This window comes from Amblyomma americanum, chromosome 1 (assembly GCF_052857255.1).
Source record: "Amblyomma americanum isolate KBUSLIRL-KWMA chromosome 1, ASM5285725v1, whole genome shotgun sequence".
In the NCBI taxonomy this organism is placed as follows: domain Eukaryota; kingdom Metazoa; phylum Arthropoda; class Arachnida; order Ixodida; family Ixodidae; genus Amblyomma; species Amblyomma americanum.
The window spans coordinates 520,443,714-520,464,078 of NC_135497.1; the positions used below are offsets into that span (position 1 = coordinate 520,443,714).

The 20,365-nt window shown below is 44.7% G+C and overlaps 1 protein-coding gene across 1 annotated transcript in view; it reads right to left on the reverse strand.

Annotated features, from left to right (window-relative positions):
- LOC144116236 (uncharacterized) overlaps positions 1-20,365 on the reverse strand; it is a 98,357-nt gene that overhangs the window by 10,419 nt on the left and 67,573 nt on the right. The window contains exons 6-8 of the mRNA XM_077650959.1: positions 19,768-20,028; positions 12,000-12,076; positions 6,486-6,891 (exon numbers count right to left, since the gene is read on the reverse strand). Coding sequence (XP_077507085.1) covers positions 6,486-6,891; positions 12,000-12,076; positions 19,768-19,881 — 597 coding nt within the window. The 5' untranslated portion in view covers positions 19,882-20,028. The remainder of the gene's footprint in view (positions 1-6,485; positions 6,892-11,999; positions 12,077-19,767; positions 20,029-20,365) is intronic.

Consider the following 20,365-nt stretch of genomic DNA (forward strand, 5'->3'; position numbering starts at 1 on the left):
ATTGTGTCGTCGACAAGGTTAAACTAATTGCTATGCCACCATAAATTGGAACATATACCTAACTACAGACTAATATTCCTCAATTAAGACAAAATTTGTCATGAACACTAAAACAACAGAATTCGCAATACACCTTCATCTGAGGAGCAGACTAACCAAAGTCCAGTCAAGCGGGCAGGCACACTCACATCACTGTCTGAAGTTCCACAGAGCCTGCACGACTTGCATTAAATGCATTGCCAGCGATACTTCTTTACAGACATTGTCATGTTCGGAGTGAACTGCAGGCAGGAAGGATGAGCTGCAACACAACACACTCACACACATGAATTAGACATGAGGAATCCACACCTCACATGCATTTCACTTTCAGTTCACCAGCGCCAATCTCTAGGTAGGTCAGTTCCACTGCACTACCTATACACGGTATTCATGCCACAGCAGAGATACTAACCAGTGTGCCAGCCTAAGAAACATCTTGCGAAACAATTACGAATGCCGAGTAAAATTCCAGAGAAAAAAATTCTTTTACTGCCGAGCGCAACACTGTTTATACAGGCTATGCACAGAATATGTTCAAATTGAACTTCACGAAAGCCACTTATAAGACTCCTTCTACTTCCCACCTCTGCATGCCTGCATCCAGCCTCCTGAACCCTTCAGAACCTCAAACCCCCTCAAACATTCACTTGGTATGAACGAAGGCAAAACAACTGTCACTGCACATTGAGACTATGGCATCAAGTGTCCAATAGAACGAACTTCCACAGACGTGGGACTTTGTTGAGTAAGATGTAGGCACCACAAGCACACAATGAAGGATGAAAGAAGAATATGTCATACATAGCCATAGTGTGTTGTGTTTTATGGCACATAGGTAACAAAGGCCAACATGCACCAATCACAAGGCACCAGAAAAGTTTTTGCTGAATGTTATAGAAATAAGAAAACCACCTGTGGTGTAGAGGGCCTCAAACATAAGTGCTATCTAGTGAACAGATAGGGAAGTTTTAGAAATAGCTGCTACTAAAAGCTTTCAAGAGGGTTGATAACCTCAGCAGCTATCCTTGGCCTAGCAAGGATCTCGAGGCTCCCAAACAAATAAAGACCTCAGTTTTCTTCTCAGGGTTGAAAAAGTGGCTGAGGTGTATTAAAATTCGAACAGTCCAGTGGGTAGTGAGTTTTTTGAGAAATCCTGTCTTAAAAACCTAAAAATGCAAGACGTGTTTATAATTCCATTATCTCCTAAAAGCAGTGCAGGATTGGAAGGAATGTGTTCGTTATAAAATTTATTAAAGCACCTTTTTCTTCTTTTTCGAGTTTCACGTAAGAGAATAAGATATGGCTAACTGTAAGTTCATCTCCGTATTTTTCGCAAAGAGGTTTGTCTTGTTTTGTTAGCAGGAAGTTGTGCACACAGTGTGTGTGGCCGATTCGGAGACGGCAAAGAATCGCTTCCTTGAAACGTTTTTGGTGCACAAATGACTTCCATTTGCCTAAAACCAGCTTAATCAAGTGTAATTTGTTATTGACTTCGTTGTTTCAAGACAAATGCCATTTTTCTCTTAATTTATACTGTACTAATTGTGTGCAATCTCTAAAAGGTATATTAACTTTTTTTATTTCCTTGCCACGAGCTTGTGCAGCGCACAAATCTGCTCTCTTGTTGCCTTTTATTCCGACATGACTCTGGACCCAGCACAGTTATATGTTTTGTCCTTGAGCTGTGGCTGTTATGTTGGGCATGATTTCATCAAGTAGTGGAGTGATTGCATTTGTATGGTGAAGAGCTCTAAGTACACTTAAGGAGTCTGTGTAAATAATGCTGTTTGTGAGGTTTTCGTTTGCTATTTTTTCTACGGCTACACAGATTGCATAACATTCTGCAGTGAAGATGGATGCGCATTGTGGAAGTCGTACTGTGTCCTCCGAATTCCCTCGCACCACTGCACTTCCAATGTCAGCATCCATTTTTCAGTATAAAAATCTGTGAAAGCACTGTATTTTTCATCAAGTGCAAGAAATTCTTGTATATTTGTGGAGTCTGTTTTTTGTGGAACTGTGCAAGAGCAAAAGTGCAGGTTCCAGGAAAATTCTACCATGGAGGTAGTGGATCTCGCCTTTGTGCAACACTAGGTACGTCGACATCCTGGCACATATCTTCAAATCGCAAGAGTAGAGGCCTGGTGGCTTGTGGTTTGTTGTTGAATATTATTCTGGAAGAGCAGCCCGTTACAAGTGGATAGCAGATGTGTGTTGGTAGAGACCTTATATTAGAGATAAACAAGTCAGGGTGGTTCTTCTAACTTCAAGAGGAGGTTCATTAGTTTCTACATAGAGGCTAACTATGGAAGGTGTTCTGTATGCGCCACATGAGAGGTGTAGGCCTGCGTTGTGCACTGAATCCAACTTTTTAGGTATGATGGTCTTGCTGAACCGTACACAATGCATCCATAATCTGAGGAGGAACGTACCAAAAAGCGGTATATGCGGAGAAGAGATGTGCTATCGGATCCCCAATGCTTCCTTTCTTTTTCAGTGTGTTTATGTGGAGCAGAAATGTTAGTTTTTTCAAATGTTGTGCCTAAAAATATAAGTACATGTTTTATTGGTAGCATGGTTTCATTTAGGTGTTGGGTTGGGTCATTATGCAAGCATCTTTTGATTGACAAAAGAACTGCGACTGTTTGATTGCGAAAGCAATACTACGCCAGGTCTAACCACTCGTCGCGTATGCCGTGGCCCCCCCAGATGCGCTTAGCAGGTGGTGTGACGTCAGCTCTCACCGTTGCTATGACGACGCGTGACGTCAGCTTGCTCTCCACCACAGCTAGAAGGGAGCTGCTCGTCGCGTGTGCCATGGCCCCGATCTGGCGCAGCGCCTAACAGGTGGTCTCTCCGTTTATATGACAACCTCCTCACCTTGCGCTCGCTACGTGCTGCTTCACTGGGATATATAGCGGTGCGTTACGCGTTGGTTGATCAGTCTCGCCATGGTAGTTACCGAAGAAGAGCCTATATCTTAATCTAGTTGCTCTACTGCTTCGGAACAGTTAAATTCTAAAGTAAAAGCTAAGCAAGCTAGGAAGAATGAGAGAAAGAGGTTGCAACGCTCCCAAGAAGCAGAAGAACAACGAGAAGAATGATTGCGAAAACGACGAGAAGCCGAAGCAGCTAAGCGAGCTTTCGCAATTCAACCAGGTTTAACCAGAGCTAAAGCACAGACAATTTTTTTGTGGGGAGAACTTAAACCCGTTTTTGTCTGCCCAAACCACTAGTCTGTTTAGTGTGAGTTGTATCTGTCTCTCACAGGTTGGTAAGCTGGATGATGTGCATGCAATCTGAAGATCCTCGACACCTGCAGACTACGTGATGGACTTTGGAATTATTTTCGATACGAAATTCATTTTTACAATAAAAAGTGTGGGACTAAGATTGCACCCCTGCAGTACCCCGTTTTCCTGAGCGAATTTCTCGGAAAGTGTTGAACCCAGGCGTACATGAAATGAACGTTCCAGCAGGAAATCTCTCAAGCAGTTCAGCGTCCTTCAGCGGATACCTAGGTCTGCTAGGTCGCGGAGAATGGCAACCCTCCAAAGATACTACTAGACAAGTGTTGCTTCTGCATGAAAGCTTCTCATACAGTGTTTTCAAGGCGCGCGAGATGGTCAGTTTTCGGGCATCTTTTTTTTAAACCCGCATTGATAGATGTCAAAAAGTTCACGTCTTTCGAGTATAAACATTCACCTGATATTCAACATACTTTCGAAAAATTTGGCGAGGCAACTTGTGAGTCCTATGGGTCTGTAGCTGGCAGCAGAAGTGGGTGATTTTCCAGGCTTCAGTAATGGCACAATAACTGCTTTTTTCCAAACCTCTGGTATTTCTCCTAGTTTTCATATTTTGTTAAAAAAATTTAGAAATGCTTCTGCTGAGGCTTCGGAAATGTGTTCCAGCATCTCATAATGTATTTCATCAGGGCCGTGTGCTGTCTGTTTACCAGCCGACAGTGGTTTATGAATTTCCTCGAGTGTAATTAGGTTATTATACGACTTGTTTGAACCACCGCTTGTTGGAGTTTGTTTTTCAGCTATGTTTCTGTGCTTTAAAAATGACTCTGTGTAATGTACAGAACTAGAAATTGTAGAAAAATGTTCAGCTAGAATATCTGCCTGTTCTTTAATGTCTTCCTGGGCCTGACAAAAGGGATTGTGAAGGGGGAGCGGCTGCCATTTATTTTATGAAATTGCTCCTACATTTTCTCCGATGTTATAAAACTATTTATAGATGTTATAAAGTCCTGCCATGATGTTTTTTCAGCGCTTTGATGGATATACCTCGCATTGGCTCTTGCCTTCTTGAAATTTCGAAGGTTTTGATGAGTAGGGTACCTACGGAAAATTGCCGATGCTTTATTTTGTTGCCATTTTGCTTCTTTACATTCTTGTGAGTACGTCTTCCGACTTTGTCTCACTACGCCCAACGACTGAGGAATAGATGTGCGTGCAGCAGTAATTATAGAGGTAGTTAAAATCTTTAGTTAGTCGACACTTAGATCATCCGAAAACAGTTTCTCCAAACTGGCATTTTCACAACAGTGCCCAGTCAGCCAAGTGTAACTTCCAATGGTGAGGTTTGCTCAGGATGATTGACAGAGAGGATGGCAGGCTAATAATTATTGGCAAATGATCACTACCCATGGGTTATCAAGTACATCTCATTAAAATCAGTAAAAAAAGATGGTGAACTGAACAATAAATCTAAACAGCCCATTTTTCCAGTGCTCAGGAAGGAATATTTGTGCTTTCCTGAATTTATAAGACAGACATTATTGCATAGAATAAAATCTTCTAAAACGAGACCTCTAGTGTTAGTTTCTTCACTTGCCCAGAAAGAGGAGTGTGCATCAAAATCCCCAACTAAGAGATATGGCTCTCGTAGCTGTTCTAGAAGTGTTTCCATGTCCTGAAGTGTAACTGTTTGGTGTGGCTCGAGATATATGGAACATACTGTGATAGTTTTAAAATGGACAACAGTGACAGCAACAGCTTCAATTTTGGTTTTCAACCAGACTGGATGATAATCGCAACACCTACAGATGGCATGCTCACTTGCTCTCAGTCGCACTGAAAGGTTTTATACTTTTTTAAATGTTTGTATGTTTAGAACCTAAGTTAGTTTAATGTAGGCTTAAAGCCACATAGGAAAGAGGGTTTGAAAGATCTGTCACATCACTGTAGTTTTTTAAAGGACCTCAGCAGTTCCAACTAATTAAGAATGTCATGTTGGTTAAGTTTTAAGGAGGGAGTTAAGGGTCCTGTAATGGAGGCCTTGTCTTTTCCGCTCAAGAGAGCTGTGCCACCGCTGTAGCAGGGGAGAATTCCAGAGTTGTGTCCATTGCCTCACTAGAGGTCCTGACGGCTGCAGAGAACCTGCGGGTGTGCGGTTTAGAGGCCTCTCCCGGCTGAGGGAAACCTTGTGGGCGGCCGGCTGAAATGCCGCTGGGCCCTTTTTCCCAGGTGGCAGGGCAGCCTTTGCTGTGTCTGCCGGGGCAGGGATGGCCCTGCCAGAGGCTTTGGCTGTGCAGTGGCCAGAGCTGGGTGAGGTGCTCCGCCCTTACGAACCCCATCCACGAAGTTTGTCTTTGTTGTGAATACAAATGGATTTGTAATTGTCAACCTTTTTCTGGCTTCTTTGAATGATATGTTTCCTTTTGCTTTCAGGGTTATGACTTCTTTTTCATTTTTGCATCTTGGACAAGAACCTGGAGTAAGCAGGGTGGCCACCTTCGCAGTTGGCACAGAGGGACGGCCACTGCATCGCAGTTCTCCGCTGCGTGCTCTTTCAAGGCACATTTCGCGCAGGTCTCATGACTGTGGCAGCTGTTTGACCCATGGCCGTATCTTTGACAGTTCAAGCATCAGGGAGGGTTGGGTATGTATGGTCGGACTTGGATTTTTAGGTATCCCCCTTCTATTGTTTCAGGTAGTGTGCTTGCATAGAATGTTAGGATCAAGAGCTTTGTAAGAATTTATCGTCTTTATGTATGGTGATTCTCTAGACATCGACTAAGTTTTGTTCAGCAAGACCATCTAGCATTTCCTTTTCGGTGCTGTGGAGGAAGTCTGAGTTGGATATTACGCCTTGGACAATATTTAAGGTTCGATGTGCACTGACAGTCATAGGTACATCCCCAATAGACTGATTGGTTGGTAGCTTTGCATGCTGAGCTTCATTGTAAAGTTCGAGTAGAAGGTATCCACTGGCTATTTTGCTGACTTTGTACCTTAAGCCTCAGGATTCTGTCAAGCATTTTGACATGAGGAATGGGGACAATATTCGGGCTGGTTTTTCTTGGATTTCAGAGTGGCCCACGTGATATTATGCGAGTGTTTTTGGTTCTGTACAGGAACTCTACTGTGGCTTCGGTCCGCCTCCTTTTATCGGGGCGATCAGGTTTTAGCAAACCTTTCCAAGTTACTTACGCCATTGCACTGCACCACACGATATACGCAGCAGGGTCCCCTCACCCAAGCGTCCACAGTCTGAGCAGGAGACGAGCTCCTCCGGCTGCCGAGTCTTCTTGCTCTCGCCGTTGTCACCCAGACAGAAGTCTCAGTACAGAATGGGGTTGGCCAGGGGCTTCCCACTGGCACTGCGCTACTGCTGCTGCTGTTGCGGTCCGGGGCCACCCATGGGTGGTTGCTGGTGTGGGGACCGGTGGGGGCACCGCCCTCATCCGATGAGCCAGGCATCTTCAGGAAGGAATGAGTCCCGGAACTTGAGCAGTCCAGCCAGGGGACTGTCCCCCGAGGGGCCGCCGCCATCCCCGCATGCTCCCTAAAAGAGGCTATCTCCCGAGGGCGCACTGCTCGATCCGCCGCTGTCCTCCTGCGCGAGAGGATTTCTCACATTGGGCTCAACACACGACTCGCAAGTGGCACCAGGGAGACAGATGGCAACATGCATAAGTCATATAGAACTCTCACTAGTTCTATGTAGCACTATAGAAGTTATGAGCCCATGTCACAAGTGCCTATAAATGCCTTCCCACAGGCACGCAAGCACATGCAACGCAGAGCTGGAAGCTGGTGATGCATACTCTTAGTTCTCCAGCACTCCATGCAAATCGCAAGAAGCAGTTTTTTACACATTACAGGAAACAAAGGGCCATTATCAGCCTGACTACACCTATTGCAGGACAAAGGCCTCTCCCATGTCTCTCCAATTAACCCTGTCCTGTGCCAAGTGCGGCCACCTTAACCCTGCGAAATTTTCAATCTCATCTGCACACACCTAACTTTCTGCCACCCCTACTTCACTTCCCGCCTCTTAAAATCCAGTCTCAGAAAACAAGCAGCCAGTTACAACTACTTCGTCTGAAATGTAACTGATTTCAGTGGTCAATTACAGCCCCTGAGAAGTTTTTTATTAGCACTGCACGGATGACAATGAGCTGCTGCAGCTTGCTTGGTCTACAGTCTGTTGCAGTTCATGCATTGGTAATTTCCCCTGCCGTTGCTTTTATGTTTCCTTTGGCATTTCTTCCATGCTTCCTTGTGAACACATCAGTAGCGACATTGAAGAACATCTTGATTTAAGTTCCAGAGAGAAGCATGTTGCTTCAACATGAGCTGACATTGTGCACCACCACAGAGCCACGTTTTGCTGCTGTTCATGCTCTGAAGGGACGAAACACAACCTCACTAAATATGACATGCCGTTTTGTGACTGTGCTGAATTGTGAAGCGCAGAACACAAAACTAGTCAAATGCAGGCCACTTGGGCTTGCATGTGCAGACATCCCCATGTGTACACCTTCTCTGCATATTGACTGTTGTCATTTTAATGTGAGGGAATTAAATGCTGCACCATTGTTAGCCACTAAGTTCAGGTTCTCGAAGTTATACCACTGGCTGCAACCTGCCTGAAAAAAAAATGTTACAGATTACTAGTAACCGAATGCTAAAAAAGTAACTGGATTACCATGAACATTGCACCTTAGAAAAGTGATCAACCCATTACAAAAATCAAACAAAATATAATCTATTACAAATCTGGATATAACGAATTCCTGGACATCAGAGTTTCTATATTCCTGTAACGCCACCCCCCCTGAAGTGTGTATATTAGCAAACTCTATGCAACGAAGGTATTGCAGCGGTTGAGTTTGACGTAACAAACTTGTCACATCTGCTACCCATTAAATCTTTTGCTACCGTGCCATAGGCGACCGGGCGCATATGACCGCTTTCAAAAAGCCGCCGAAATTTCATTTCGACGCTTGCAGACACGCTGCGCCATCTAAGTAGTTTCTATGGCACTAAATTCATAATTGCAGCTTTTTTTTTTCAGTTTAGAACTTGAGGGAGCGCCGTGAAAAATAAACTTTGAACGGCCGCAGCAACGTCAGCCAGCAAACATGGCGTCCGCTTCGCCACGCGCCTCGAAATCGAATTTTGATACCGCGCGCTTCGGCCAGTTTGAGTTCCGGTTTTTGCAATGAAAGCAGCAGTGATTAGTCAGCCAGCGATGTACAAATGTCGGATTTTGGTTCCAACAGCGAGACTTCGTGTCAGGGGCCTGGAACGTCAGCGTGTATTTGCACGTAAGTTTCGTTTTCGTTGGCTCTGTGTTTTCTGCGGTGCATGCGGTTTGTAACTGAGGAGAGCGGTTTATTTTTGTGCTTCAGGGCCTTCACAACATATGGCCAAGACAGTTTGCCAAATGCTCCAGGTTGCGTCACGTTTTTCAACCGATACGACAGCCAGGTGCCCATGTCGGCGCATCGCTGCAGAGTGGCGTTCGGAGATTTGCTCGACCTCTCAACTTCTTCTTGATGTTCTTCACAGCAGATGTGATGAATACTGCGCACGAAAACACTAATAAGTATGCTAGGATGAACATTTTGGACAGGCAAACATATGCTCAGCGTGATGGCTCATGGGAAGAGGTGTATCATTAGAGATGCTGAAGTTCATTGAAATGAATCATCTTACACATGAGAATTGTTGACCTGCCGCGACTATATCTTTATTGGAATACAGGAATCACCTGTTCTGGCCTTCAGCCAACAGTTAACACTTGCCAAAATTTGTTTTTTGTTTGGTTGTTTTTCAGCACGTAACGGACCCGGAGGACTCGGAGGCGGCTGCATCTAATGGCAAGACTTGGAAAGTGACCTGGCTTTTGAACCACATCAATGAAAGTTCATCGATCCTGATGTTCCAGAGCTTGCCCAAAATGCCCAATTTGATCAGCTGGCTTTCAGGAAGCAGCTCAATCAACAAATCTTAGAGTATGGATGAGGTAGAAGTCCACGTCCCCAATCCTCCGGAACTGCAACCTCTGCTATCAGAGAATAAAACATGAACAAAGATCAAACGTTATGTGCAGCACCTGTCAAGTCTTCCTCTGATTCACATTGTCATGTGATTGCTTTTCACAATGGCACCCCAGTCGTGACCACTGACTTGACCGGCCATGGAAAGTGCAATAATTTTTCCTCGGAGCTGAAACTTGGAGGAATGACAGCTATAAAGATGAGAAACAGTTTGCATATTCCAGTTTTCGTGTAATCAACTTCGTGTCTAGTGCAGCCGGTAATTTTTCCTTCTTCTTAATACTTTTTTCTGTTTTTTTCGTGTTTTTGCCACAATTGACTCATAAATGTTCAAGTACTTCTGCACACACGACTCTGCTGTTTGTTTCGAAGTATAACTAATAAGCTACAATCTCATGTTTTGCAATATGCACTCGGTTTGTTACTTCCTGTGAAAAAAAAAATCTTTCAGTACACTCCAAATCGTTCATATCTCCGCGGTAGCGAAAGAGGTAACTAGTACTGGGTTACTTGGCAGAATCATGCGAAAGCTTCACGAGGATAACATAAGAACCGCCATGAAAGGAATGTCTACAATCGCAATGAGCAAACACAGTTAATATAATGGGCCGCGTTCCTGTGCAATCAGTGCCTGTCCGTGGCAAACACAGCAGTTTCCACAAATTTCGTTTTTGTAATGCGACACCAAATGACACTACAAAAATTCATACCCAAACACAGTGCAAAACAAAAGGACGTAGCCAAAAAGGCACAGGACGAGAAGTGTGCTTGCCCACTGCCGCTGCTCAGCTGCTTGCATAGTTCAAACACAAACAGTAGACATGTGGCGGTAGGGAGCAGGGAAAGCGGAGTGTACTGGAAACACAAGGTGAAGGGTCAATTTCCAAAAGCAACAGTAGGCGGGCAGACCGAGACTTTCAATGTGAAAGCAATTCTTGCCTCATGACGGTTCATGGTTTATGGGGGTTTAATGTCACAAATTGACTCCGGCCATGAGGGACGCCGTAGTGAAGGGTTCTGGAAATTTAGACCACTCGGGGTTCTTTATTGTGCTCCGACAGGGCCTCTAGAATTTTGTCTCAATCGAAATTCAACTGTATAGGCTGGGGCCGAACCGGCGCCTTTCGGGCCAGCAGCTGAGCACCATAACCTGTGGCGGCTCTTGGCTCATGAGTGGCGCGGACAGCATGTGTCATGCTTTCACCAATCCCTAGCCAATCCAATCCATAGCCATCTAACAAGCGTACCAATAATCTAATTCATAAGCCAACAAGCCAAACCATAATCCACAATCCAATCCATAATCCAACAAGGTCATGAATGGTCAATGAAGAAAAATATGAAGAAAATTTGGGTCTAGGCAGAAATCAAACCCGTGCCTGTGGCGTGCCAAACGAGGACGATTCCTCTACGCCACAATGGTTAGACGTCTGCACTGAATAAAGGCGTGAGTGAATACACAGTTGTCTTAAAAGCATACATGAGAATATAAATTACACGTCGTAATGAACCAAGTACAAAAGTACTTTTTGGTAAATATACTCCTTGCTTGGAGTGTCGTAGCGCCATCATGCAGCACCCACTGAGAACCCCCACGCAATGTATGACGCTGGAGCAGTAGATAGAACCATAATGCAAGCACAAAGGCTTTCGCATTAGCGCACTTACGCTGTCTTAAGCGCTCCCTCAAATTTTCTTTTTTATGATGAGAACTAGAAAAGAGGTGGTTGCTTCCTAATCTCTCATCGGCACCATGGCAATGCGTCGTGTGGACAGTCGCTAAGACGGTGGCAGTTGCTGCGCCACTCTTGTTATCAATAAGATCATCAAATGTCTCTCTGTGGTAATGACTTCGAGTAACGGAGAAGTACCGTGATTGTGCGCTAGGCAACTTCATCTAGGTTTAATTTTCATTTAGGCTTCTATTCTGCACTGTCCTTTAGAGTTTTCACACGAAAACTCGGTGTAATGAAAGCCTGTATGTAATAAAAAAATGCAGACTTCTCTCAATTTCGTTATATCCAGGTTTAACTGCAATAAATTGCTTGTAATATGTTATATACAAGTCTGCTCAGACGGAGTAGACTGGGACGACATATCGTCAATTACTCTGACTGATAGTGACTGAGAATGGCACTCCCCAACTATTACAGATTAACCGAATTCCCTGTGTATGTTGCCACTCAGCCTGTTATGCTGCAATTGCCAAAAAGGGTCGTTCTTACCCCACCATGACAAACATTGAAGAAGGATGCTCATGGCTAACAGCACATATCAACAAACTTCGCGGGGGCATTAAGACTTGTTCATTATAATGAAATAAAGTAAAGTGGGACCTTGATAAGAATTTCTGGAATCACAAAAAATATTTGCATGATCCAAAATTTCCATCATTCAGAACCAGCTATCCGTATGCAGAACCACAGGAAATGCAATCATGCAGATCTATTGATGGATGACGGGTTTTATTTACAGCTGCGCCATCACTCACTGCTGACAGTCAGTACAGCGCGGCTGGCGGTCACTTAACCGTGTATGGGCCACGCACCACTTGCAGTGTCAGCGATTGCTAACTTAGGGTGTGTACTGCGTGACTGGCAATCATGGCGTCGACCACGTGTGGGCCATACTGCCCCTCACTGCTCACAGTGCATACCTTACAACTGGCGATTGTGGCATTGGTGTTGTGCAAGCGGCGCAAGGGTGAGGTGGCGGCTGGCATGTCTGTATCATCTGCAATGATGCGGGAGCGTGTTGGGAACATAAAAAATTCTGCACATTGTACACAATGCAGTCTGACCGGAAAATTTTAGAGATTTGCATCATCGGGAAACTCTTATCAACTGCGATCGTATCATCGAGAATCTACTGTAATAAAGATTCAGAGATGAAAAGTAGTAAATGCGTACACAATGCAGTCTGACCGGAAAATTTTATAAATTTGCATCATCGCGAAACTCTTAACTGTGATCGTATCACAGAGAATCTACTGTAATAAAGATTCAGAGATGAAAAGTAGTAAATGCGTCGCACAAAGAGATTTTTGCACCTTCAAAAAGGGCACACGTACGGGTAAGGCAATTATCAAACAGGAACCTAACATGCAGTTTATTCCTTGTTCATTTTAAGAAATCAGTAATTTTCTTTTGGAATTAATGCCACAGGCTCCCCGGGATGTACGCTTCATCATTTACTTTCTCGTGTAGGCACCGAAAGATCTTTGCAACATCCAATGAATGCGCGAAGCTTGGTGACGGAGACCAGAACATCTGTAGTGGACACACCACATTTTACGTGCACGACGATTCATTGTCATTGCCGTACAGCTCATCCTCAACCGAGATCTTCTTTGTCACAAACGCTGGTAATGATGCCATCTACGGTCAGCTCCACTGACGTGAAAGCTGCACTGTCGCACTCGATACAGTTGTAAAGGATCACATCCAGTGGAAGCTTCTTGATGACTTTGTTTCACAGATCCTTAGCACCATGGTCATCAGAGTCTTCACAATATCCCAAGCGAAGTGTACCATCCGGGTTGTCGCCATCTTCCAAGAGTGGCGGTTTAAGGAGGCCTGCTTTTCTTGTGGAGGCAAGCTGTGACTGTCAATGAAGTTTGGTGAATTTTTCACGATCCTTCACAATACAGTCATTAACCAATTATTTGGACCTCACAGAGACCGAGGAAAACTCCGAATAAACCTTTCACCTATCTTTCCTACCTTTACTATCTTTCTATCTTCACCCATACTCTGCACCGCATTCTGGACCGTTCTTCAATCGCTGATTGTATATTTTTTTATTTTTCTATGGCTTTTGACAAAGTCTGTCATAAATTACTACTTCATAAGCTTAGTAATCTTAATCACCCATAATCTTCACTGCACTCTGGACCGTTTTTCAACCGCTGATTGTATATTTTTAAGATTTTTCTAAGGCTTTTGACAAAGTCTGTCATAAATTACTACTTCATAAGCTTAGTAATCATAACATTGAGACTAACGATCAAAAATTCTGATGCCATTTATGGTCATCTACTTCATAAGGTCATCATCACTTCATAAGCTTAGTAATCTTAACATTGAGCCTAACAATCAGATTCCGTCATCTACGGTCACAGGGACCGAGGAAAAGTCGAAATAAACCTTTCGCCTATCTTTCTTACCTTTATCTTTCACCCATAATCTACACCACATTCAGGACTGTTCTTCCATTGCTGATTGCATATATTTAGATTTTTCTAAGACTTGACAAAGTCCCATAAATTACTACTTCATAAGCTTAGTAATCTTAACATTGAGCCTAACATTTTAAAATGGATTAAATGCTTCCTTACTAATCGTTCAAAATTCGTCTCAGCTAATGGTGATAACTCTTCGCTTTCCGATGTGCACTCCGGTGTACCTCAGAGATCTGTACTAGGCCCTTCAATTTTTTTAACTTACATTAATGACATGCTCTCTCAGATATCTTCCAACATTCATCTTTTTGCCGATGATTGTGTTATTTTCCGTGAAATTAACAGCTCTGATGATATCTCCCCTCAGTCCGATCTCACTGCTATTGCTAACTGGTGTGGATTATGGCTAATGCAAGTTAACATTAGTAAATCTATGCGCGTAACCAGGATTACTAATGCCCTGCACGTATACTATTTGAACAACATTCCTTTATAATCTCTAAATTCATGTAAGTACCTAGGCATATTTATTTCATCTAAACTCACAGGAAAACCCACATAAAATATGTAATTAACAACGCTAACCGCATGCTTGGTTATTTACGCCATAAGTTTTCTACACCTCCATCTCCATTACAGTTATTGCTGTACAAGACTCTAACACGCCCAAAACTAGAATATGCATCATCCGTATGGGATCCAAGTTACGAAACACTAATTACTGCCACAGAACTTGTTCAGAATAACTTCGTTTTATTTACTCGAATTACAGCCGAACTGAAAGTATTACAGCCATGAAGTGTGACCTTCAATTTCAATGTTTAACACTGCGAAGAAAAATAGCCTGCTTACCTAGTCCTGTTTCATAAGATGTATCATCATCCTATCCTGAGTAATGAATTTGTTCTTCAACGCCGCTTAGATCATCATCATAAAGTCTGCCTCGATAGATCTAACACATAGGCTTTCCCGCAGTTATTCGTGCCTCAAGCATCAACGGAATGGAACCACCTTCCCGAAACATTGGACAACTCAAATTTTCGTCCCGCTTTAGCTCGTGTTGTATACTGACAGGATTATTGTGTTGTTGCTCATTGTATTTATTTTTGTATTTGTCACTGTGTTACTGTTGTTATTCATACCCCTGTAAAGAGTTCAGATATGTATTTTAGTTTTGTTTGTTTAACCCATTCCCCTATTGAATGCCTTTTTTAAAAGGCCCTGAGAGTATCGCAAATGAATGGATAAATAAATAAATAAACAAGCGTTGGAAAAACAGATTAGAAAAAAATCCTTCATTTTTGCATACTTACCTGGGCTCAGGAATCGGCTAAAAGAAATTGTGGATGTGCTGTTGCATGCTGCTCCGTTTACATGCAACCAGATCAGCCTGGATCTCGGAGAGGGTCATGCAGTCACTACAGGCAGCTCAAAGCACAGTCACTGCTTGTACAAGGTTTACGTGCAATGGAAGAAGTGCATATGATGAGTCATGTCCAGACTCGGAGTCTTCGTTCAATGGGGAAGCAGAAATTGACGAATAATCTCATCATGGCCATTGAGTTTCCTGTGTCGACTGCGCCAGTTGAGTTTCAACTTCCTGTGGCGATGAGAGGAAACTACTTGATGATGAAATCGGGGTTTCTTGGTGACCCGGTGGTTCTACTCGCAAACATTCACATTATTCAAGGAAAGGAGAAGGTTAACTATTTATTTACAACATAGGTAAAATAACGAGAAGATACAAAGCAAGGAGAAAACTATTTACATGACTAAATCATGGATCAGACGAATTCAGCCCCCGCTAACCCAGAGCACTTGGTTTTAAACGCTCTGTCTCCGCCCTTAGCGGGGACAGCAACCAATAAGATAACAAACGACACCCCTCACCAATCAGTGGTCAGGGAAAGGAAAATAAGGTTTCTGCCAACTAATCAAAATTGGGGAAAGAGTTATGATTAAAACATTTGGGAAGGAGGTTTCAAATAACCACACAAACAACACAAATGCGACTTCCGTTCCCCACGCCACCCACGGCACCACAGATGCTAGAAACATGTGCCGACGAGGCGATCACTCAGGTTGTTGACAGCAACAAAGAGAACACAGTCGTTAAGGGAATAATCCGTTTCCTGGTCACCCAGCACTCGGTCCCCACCCAGCTGTATCTCTCCCGCATCGCCGAAGTCTCGTCACCCCTTGACGACGCACCCATGTCGACAGCTGTATATGGTTAGCGTTTTTGTTTTTCCCGGAGGGTCATCCCCGTGACGGCGCGGCGTAAACGAGGCCGTCCGCCGCACGAAGGGGAGGCAGGGATGGGACGGGCCCCTTTGTTGGGGACTTCCGACCCCACTGGAGCGGCCTTCCTTGAGAACACAAGACCAACGAGTTCGCAGAAAGGTCAGCGAACTCCACAATGGCTTCGGGTGGCTGCTGTCTATAAAATTTTGTCTTTCTAAAATGGGGGAAGACTTGGTTGCTTCGCCGAGAATTGTGGTCTTGTTTTTCATATAATCAGAAACCATTTGCCTCGAAATATTAAATTCCTGGGCAACTGTGCCCTGAGAACGGCCACTCTGCGCTAGAAAATTCCGGTGTGAATTTTGAAGGTGTGGCTCATAGAGGAATTAAAAAAAATGCATGACCTTATTTTTTCCCCCTCAATTATCTAGTCCAAAACAGAGGGCGCAGCCAATACACAGGTGCAGTGCTTACTCGAGATTTACAGTATTTACCACTCTTGGCGGCATTCCCCAGCACAGAATGTGGGGGCACTCTTGGCGCCATTAGACACCTGATGCGATGTTTCTGTATGCCACATTGAATCGACCCAACCTCAACACACCATACAAGACAAACCACCGCACGGTAATGCTGACACCAGTCATACAAACTAAACATGTGGTCTATCCACAGCACCACACACGAAGAAAGAAACAAACATCGACTTGTGGACTGCCTAGACATGGCTTAGGTCACTAAGCTGAAGCCGGAACTGCTGTAGCCACTCAACCAGAACACGCAGAAACGATGATGAGCAGGCATTTGCAGTAGCACCACCTTGTGAGGCAGCAAGGAGGCTCAGTTCAAAACCAAAATGGCGTTTTATCGGGTCGAACCATGCTTTGGTCAGTGTCGTTGGGGCAAGTGGTGTCAATCGAGCTTACGCAAAGATTTCGAACGAGAGGTTGCAAGGTGTCCAATATTTCAGTAGTTGTTACACATTACATTCTATAGGGAGAGTGGCAGCGCCGCAATGCAATCTGAATAACCAAACATTTCAGAATTTTTAGTCCGAAAAATCTCAATGACTGCGGCAGCTGTGTTAGTCCGAAAAATCTCAATGACTGCGGCAGCTGTGGCTGCCAACGCAATGGCGCGCTTCTTGCACACATCAACCTGCTTGTTATGGGCGTCAGTTCACTTTAGTTCAGTTCTTGAAGAATGTCCACCTTCTCCATTAGCAAAACTGCCATTGCATTGTATTTAACATGGGTAGTACAGTAAAACCTCGTTTACCCGAATCTCTAACACGAAAATTCGGTTAACTCGAACACGCATCCCAATCCCGGCAAAAAAGTGTGTAGTTCAATGGTGTTAAACTCTTGACTCGGCAGCATTTAGCCGCGTATCAGTTAACTCGGATCAGTTCAGATATAGCAGTTAACTAGCCACCACACAGCACACTGGTCGAGCATGTAGTAACCACTAAAAGCTGCAAAGGACGACTGGATGGCTTGCTGGGCTTACTTTTTCACCGGCTCTACGTGCATGCTGCCCATGCCACCCTTGCTACGCCGACGCTGCAGCTGCATTCTTTTGTGTTGCAGGTGTGTGAAAAGCCATGTTGTGTGTGGACTCGTGCCCGCTGTGTTCGACTGCTGGTGCGTGCTGCCACTGCCGCCACGCCCTTGCTGATGCTGCAGCTGCTTTTTTTGTGTTGCGAGTGTGACAAGCAGCATTGCGTGCGGACTGGTGCATGCTGTCACAGCAGTCACGCTTTGCTGTGAAGGCGGCCGCCACCCCAGCAAAGCGGCAACAGCGGCTGGGCAATAATTCAGAAACGAAGGTGAAGATATTAATGAAAGTCGGTGAAGGAGTTTCTCGGCAAGAGGTAATGAAAAAGTATGGGATCAGGAGGAGCACACTGAGTGACAACGTGAAGAACAAAGAAAAAATTCTCGAAGCATTTGGCAGTGGCAAGTGCCCTGGAACAAGAAAAAGGCTCAGGACGGCAGCGCACCCAGCGTTAGAAAATGCATTGCTACAATGGATTGCAGAAATGTGCAGTGGGCAACTTCCTTTGAGCGGGCCACTGATCTGTCAGCAGGCTGAGAGATACGCAGCAAAAATCAACGTTGACTCTTTCAGTGCGTCTGAAGGATAGTTCACATGCTTCAAAGAAAAACATAGATAGGTCTTCAGGAACCTGTGTGGTGAGAAGGCAGCGGTAGATGAATGTTGCATCACTGATTGGAAGTCGACCGAGCTTCCTCGATACCTGGCTCGTTACGAACCTGCCGTCTTTCTTCAACACTGATGAAACGGCACTTTTTTCAATACCTTGCTTAACAAAACGATCACCCATGCGTTGGAGGCAAGAGGCGCAAAGAAAGGGTAACTGTGCTCCTCGCCACAAATATGTTGGGCACGGAGCGCCTACCACTTCTTGTAATAGGCAAAGCAAATCACCCTAGGTGCTTTAAGAACGTTCGCCATCTGCCTGTAGAGTGCAGAGCAAACAGAAAGGCATGGATGACCACGGATATTTTTCAAACTTGGCTGCGGCTACTCGACTGCCGCTTCTCTGCCAAAAACTGCAAGGTTTTGTTGGTTGTGGATAACTGCAGCGTACACACCAATGTGACAGGGCCGGAATGCATCGAGCTTGCATTACTGCCGCCAAACACGACGGCTGCTCTACAGCCGCTGAACAAGGGCATTATCCAGTACGTGAAGACCAAGTACAGACGACATGTGATGGAAAGGATGCTGCTCTGCAAGGAGGCAGAGCGAGAATACGACATAAACCTCCTCAGCGCGGTCCATATCTCAGCAATGTCTGGAGCAACACGTCGGCGGAGGTCACTGTGAACTCCTTCAGGCACAGCGGGTTTGTCCACCCTGACGAATGTGATTAGATGTGCCTCCAGAGGACGCTGAAAGGATGGGTGACAAAGAGACGGATGACAGGAGCTTGGAGTTTCTCCTGCCTGCTGATGTCCGGCTTGCCGACCACATTGCTATTGACGATGATGTCGTATCGGAAGTGCTCGACGTGGAGGAAGATGAGTGTTCCGATGATGACAATCGAGATCAGCTGCCGTGACATCACACTGTGCAGGAGGCCGCCGAGGCTCTCGCCGTTCCAGAGGAATTCTGTTTACTAGAATCCCAAGACAGCGAACGTGCGCACCATCACCTGATGGGGTTAAAAAAGATCGTTCTAGTGCAGATTCCAGCGATGAAGCAAACAAAAATAACGCAGCTTCTCAAGCAATAATGGTACGTTCATGCTGCGTACATTTTTTTCTCGTTTTCATGGTACATTCGATAATCCAGAATTCGGTTAACTCGGGCATTTTTCCCAGTCCCGTGAGATCCGGGTTAACGAGGTTTTACTGTAACAGAACTCGCAATCAACCACTTGTCTCAGCACGACGTGAAACTTAGCAGTGCAGCTGAACAAACGCAAAGGTGAAGGCACAAGAAAGTAGAACGAGACTCTGAAGCCTCCCTTCAGTGACTACACCCTAAATGAAAAGTAAAAAAAATGTATAGAATGAATAGAATAGAATAGAAAGATGAATAGAATAGAAAAATGAATAACATTTTCGGCACCGTTAGTGAAGGGCAAGTTTGTAAGAACGAGGTGCCTTTACTACGGGTGAACAAATAAATCACACAAGATATTGCGAAACATTCAGTATACTGGAATTTGCACTAAACATTTTAGAAAATTTCAGAAAATTTCAAAGATCTGGGAAAAACCATGAATGTGAGGTTCTTAGTAACTAAAAAGTTCCCTTTAGTATCACAAAAAAATGTAACCTAAGCACAAGCACGATGAATCAGGCTGGACGAAGAACCAGGCAATGTGACAGTGCTAAAAACCTCCAGGTCTTCTGCGTAGTGTTACAACAATTGCATCACGCTGGCAGCCTGCATTCTTAACGCAGCGCCCTCACAAGTAGCCCATGGAGACTAGAGGAAACAAGCCAAACCCATGCAGGTGCATCACCTCAGCTTCATTCTTCCTCAATGCAAATGAGTGTGTGGGCGCACACCTGGTGCGTTGCTGCCGAGGGTGGATGATGATCAGCCGTGTTGGGTGCTGCAGTGTTGCCACTGGCATTGGCACTGCCGCCGCCGCCAGTGCTGCCACCACCAGAGCCACTGCCTCCGCCACCACTGCCACTGCTGCTGCTGATGCTACCAAGAAAATGGCTCTGCACGTAGTGGTACGCAAGGCCCGGGCGCGTCTTGTACCGCACGCCACAGACTGCACACATGAGACCACACAGACAGTGCCTGCAATGAGTGGCGCACTAAGGGGCAATGCTGCTTTGAAATCCCGAAAAATTTATTTTTTTAAGTTTGTTGCATCCGCTTATATTCCACGTATTTTATGCTGTCCGGAAGCTTCATAGCTGAAATCGTCCGGGATGCACTTTGAAAAAATTGTTTCCTGAACCATGGTGGCTCTGCATTGTGGGGAAATGCTCAAACAATGAGTGTTTTTCTCTGCTGCGGTTTTCTGCCGAGATACTAACCTTGCAGAGAAGATTTATTCACAGCTGTTCTACCTATTTTGACTTCATCAGTTTTGTTGCACTCCT